The following is a 5,000-nucleotide window of genomic DNA, read 5'->3' as shown; positions in this document are numbered from 1 at the left end:
CTCTCTCTCTCTCTCTCTCTCTCTCTCTCTCTCTCTCTCTCTCTCTCTCTCTCTCCCCGCTGGCTCGCTCGTTCTCTCTCTCCTGTCTTCCAACCTGTTATCTCTCTCTCTCTCTCTCTCTCTCTCTCTCTCTCTCTCTCTCTCTCTCTCTCTCTCTCTCTCTCTCTCTCAAGAATCGGCAGGTTTCAAATTTCTTCCTTTTTTGAGAGAAAATTGATATCATTAATTTTTTGAAGGGAGAAAAAGTTGTGAAGGAACCATTTTCTTACTTTTCTTACTTTTCTTACTTTTCTTACTTTTCTTACTTTTTCTTACTTTTTCTTACTTTTTCTTACTTTTTCTTACTTTTTCTTACTTTCTTACTTTTTCTTACTTTTCTTACTTTTTCTTACTTTTCTTACTTTTTCTTACTTTTTTTATTTTTCTTACTTTTTCTTACTTTTTCTTACTTTTTTCTTACTTCTTACTTTTTCTTACTTTTTTCTTACTTTTTATTTTTGTTACTTTTTGTTAGTTTTTTTTCTTTTGTTACTTTTCTTACTTTTGTTACTTTTCTTACTTTTTGTTACTTTTTCTTACTTTTTCGTTACTTTTTTTATTTTTCGTTACTTTTTTATTTTTCTTGTTACTTTTTTCTTCTTTTTTTTCTTCTGTTACTTTTTCTTACTTTTTTCTTACTTTTTCTTACTTTTTTCTTACTTTTTTGTTATTTTTTTACGTTTTTGTTACTCTTGTTACTTTTTTACTTTTAATTTTTACTTTTACTTTTTTGTGACTTACTTTTTTGTAACTTTTTCTTACTTTTTCTTAATTATTTAGGATTTTTTCTTACTTTTTTGTGACTTACTTTTTTGTTACTTTTTCTTACTTTTTCTTACTTTTACTTTTTTGTTATTTTTTTCTAACTTTTTGTGACTTACTTTTTTGTTACTTTTTCTTACTTTTTCTTACTTATTTGTTATTTTTTCTGACTTTTTTCTTACTTTTTGTTATTTTTTTGTGACTTACTTTTTTGTTACTTTTTTTTATTTTTTACGTTTTTGTTACTCTTGTTACTTTTTTACTTTTTATTTTGTTACTTTTTGCTACTTATTTTTGTTATATTTTTTACTTTCCTACTTTTTATTTTTTGTTACTTTTTTACTTCTTTGTTACTTTTTTTTCTTGTTACTTTTATACTTTTTTTTATTTTCCTTTTTTTTACTTTTTTACTTTTATTTTTTACTTTATTTTGATATTTTTTTTACTTTTAATCTTTTTTTTTACTTTTATACTTTTTTACTTTTATTTTTTTACTTTTTAGATTTTTTACTTTTTTTTTACTTTTCTTTTACTTTTTTTACATTTCTATTTTCTTTTTATTTATTTAAATTTTACTTTTTATTTATATTTTTACTTTTTTATATTTTTTTTTTTACTTTTTTTCTTTACATTTTATTTAATTTTTTACTTTTTACTTTATTTTTTTTTACTTTCTTACTTTATTTTTTACTTTATTTTTTTACTCCTTTACTTTTTACTTTTTACTTTATTTTTTACTTATTTACTTTATTTTTTTTCCTTTTTTACTTTATTTTCTCTTATTTCTTTTACTTTTTATTGGTTTAATTTACTTTTCTTTACTTTTTTCTTGATATTTTCTTTACTTTTCTTTCTTTCTTTCTTTATTTATTGATTTTTCTCCAATTTTTCTTTTTTTCGTCTTTTTCTCTCATTTTTTTTATTTTCGCTTATTTTCTTTTCTTCAATTTTGAGTTTTCATTTCATTTTCATTTCATTTTTTTCTATTTTTCTCATTTTCTTTTTTTATTACGAGTTTTTCTTTTCATTTTTTTCATTTCATTTTTTTCCGTTTTCATTTTTTTTCATTATTTTTTTCTATTTTTTCATTTTTTTTTTTATTTCGAGTTTTTCATTTTCATTTTTTCTATTTTTCTCATTTTTTCATTTTATTTCATTTTCAAATTTTTTCAATTTTTTCTTTCTTTTTTTTTTTTTTTTTTTTTTTGTTTCTTTCAATTTCATTTCATTTTTTCTCAGTTTTTCCTCCTCTTCTTCCTTTTCCTCTTTCTTCTTCTTCTTCTTCTTCTTCTTCTTCTTCTTCTTCTTCTTCTTCTTCTTCTTCTTCTCTTCCTTCCTCCTCTCTTAAAATTCTTCCGCCGTTCCTTAAAATAAATTAAGTTTGTCACACACACACACACACACACACACACACACACACACACACACACACACACACACACACACACACACACTTCCTCTCTCTCTCTCTCTCTCTCTCTCTCTCTCTCTCTCTCTCTCTCTCTCTCTCTCTCTCTCTCTCTCTCTCTCTCTCTCTCTCTCTCTCTCTCTCTCTCTCTCTCTCTCTCTCTCTCTCTCTCTCTCTCTAATTAACTAACTGGATAACTCAAGGTACTAATTAATCGCAACTTGTGTATCTAATATTGCCACTGACTGACTGACTGACTGACTGACTGACTGACTGACTGACTGGCTGACTGACTGACTGGATTGGTGAGTGGCTGGCTGGCTGACTGACTGACTGACTGGAGGATGGCTGACTGACTGATTGGCTGACTGACTGACTGACTGACTGACTGATTGATTGGCCGACTGACTGAATGACTGACTGACTGGATGTGTGAGTGGCTGGCTGACTGACTGACTGATCGTAAAGCACTTCGCACATTATATATCCATCCCAAACACACCCAAAACACACACACACACACACACACACACACACACACACACACACACACACACACACACACACACACACACACACACACCACACACACCACACAAAACACAAAACACACCCAAAACTCCCACAAACACAAACACACCCAAACACACCCAAACACACCCAAAACACACACCCAAAAAAAAAAAAAACACACACACACACACACACACCAAAACACACCAAACCATACACAAAAAACACCAAACCACACCCAAAACTCCCACACAAACACCCAAACACACCCAAAACACCCCAAACACACACACACACTAACACACACCCAACAACACAAAACACACCAAAACACACCCAAAACACACACAAAACTCCAAAACACACACAAAAAACCACCGTACCACACCCCACACGCAAACACATCCCCAACAACACAAAACACACCAAACCACACACAAACACACACAAAAACACCAAAACACACCCAAAACATCCCAAACACACCCAAAAAAAAAACCAAAAACCACACGCAAACACACACCCCGCACGCAAACACACTCAAACACCGCTCTTCCGACCACCAGATCATTGAGTTACGGCGGAACCCTCAAGGCAACATCAACCAGCGATTAGTACGGCCTACTTTGAAGCCACCGAAGAGCCAAGACAGCGATTCCGAGCTCTCAGACTTACACGAGCAGATCAAGAAGGCTGAAAGTGACCGCCAGGTGTTCGCTAGACGCCTGCACGAGAGGGAACAGGAACTACAGGTAAGGGAATGAAAGATGCGTGTTAGTTAGTCTTGTAGGATATATAGATGGGGAGATTGTATATGTTAACACAGAGGAGGGTGTTTAAAAAGTGTTTGAGTGGTGTTAAATTTGCCTTCCTTAGAGAGATGTAAGTTAGCCTTTTTCAGTACTGGGACATATTTTTACCTTGAGATTTGTGGATGATCAGACCATTTTATTGACATTAGGAAGGGTCTATGGAGGTCAGAAGATTAATGGCCACAGTCTTCAGTACTGGGACACATTTTTACCTTGAGATTTGTGGATGATCAGACCATTTTATTGACATTAGGAAGGGTCTATGGAGGTCAGATGATTAATGGCCACAGTCTTCACTATTCTAACCCCTTCAGTACTGGGACACATTTTTACCTTGAGTTTTGTGTACCATTAGACCATTTTATTGACATTAGGAAGGGTCTACGGAGGTCAGAAGATTAATGGCCACAGTCGTCACTATTTTAACCCCTTCAGTACTGGGACACATTTTTACCTTGAGTTTTGTGTACCATTAGACCATTTTATTGACATTAGGAAGGGTCTATGGAGGGCAGATGATTAATGGCCACAGTCTTCACTATTCTAACCCCTTCAGTACTGGGACACATTTTTACCTTGAGATTTGTGGATGATCAGACCATTTTATTGACATTAGGAAGGGTCTATAGAGGTCACAAGATTAATGGCGACAGTCTTCACTATTTTAACCCACACATGAGTTTCTGAAGCTGTACAAAATCACCAAATAGTCACCACAATGAATATGGAAACGCGTCATGCTACTGAAGGGGTTAAGAGGAGATTGATGGCAGTGTTGAAGTGGTGTAGGGGGTGTTACAGCAGTGTTGAAGTGGTGTAGGGGGTGTTACAGCAGTGGTGAAGTGGTGTAGTGGCGGGGTTTTCAAGAGTGTTTCTCCAGTTAATAGTGCAGAAATCATGTCAATCTGCCTCTAGAACCATAAAAACACCCTTAAAAACTCTTATTACTTCAACTAGAGCCTTTTAAAAGAGTACTTCTCCAGTTAATAATGCAGAAATCATGTCACTCTGCCTCTAGAACTATAAAAACACCCTTAAAAACTCTTATTACTTCAATTAGAGCCTTTTAAAGAGTACTTCTCCAGTTAATAATGCAGAAATCGTGTCACTCTGCCTCTAGAACCATAAAAACACTTTAAAAACTCTTATTACTTCAACTAGAGCCTTTTAAAAGAGTATTTCTCCAGTTAATAATGCAGAAATCATGTCACTCTGCCTCTAGAACCATAAAAACACTTTAAAAACCCTTATTACTTCAACTAGAGCCCTTTAAAAGAGTATTTCTCCAGTTAATAATGCAGAAATCATGTCACTCTGCCTCTAGAACCATAAAAACACCTTAAAAACCCTTATTACTTCAACTGGAGCCTTTTAAAAGAGTGTTTCTCCAGTTAATAATGCAGAAATCGTGTCACTCTGCCTCTAGAAACATAAAAACACTTTAAAAACCCTTATTACTTCAAATA

The 5,000-nt window shown here is 33.1% G+C and overlaps 1 protein-coding gene across 1 annotated transcript in view; it reads left to right on the top strand.

Annotated features, from left to right (window-relative positions):
• Nucleotides 1–5,000, top strand: part of LOC123509220 (gamma-aminobutyric acid type B receptor subunit 2-like) — a 98,468-nt gene that overhangs the window by 87,173 nt on the left and 6,295 nt on the right. The window contains exon 15 of the mRNA XM_045263419.1: nucleotides 3,289–3,474. Within this exon, the coding sequence (XP_045119354.1) occupies nucleotides 3,289–3,474 (186 nt within the window). The remainder of the gene's footprint in view (nucleotides 1–3,288; nucleotides 3,475–5,000) is intronic.

Source organism: Portunus trituberculatus, chromosome 26 (assembly GCF_017591435.1).
Source record: "Portunus trituberculatus isolate SZX2019 chromosome 26, ASM1759143v1, whole genome shotgun sequence".
Taxonomy (NCBI): domain Eukaryota; kingdom Metazoa; phylum Arthropoda; class Malacostraca; order Decapoda; family Portunidae; genus Portunus; species Portunus trituberculatus.
This window is presented reverse-complemented; position numbering and strand designations above follow the sequence as displayed.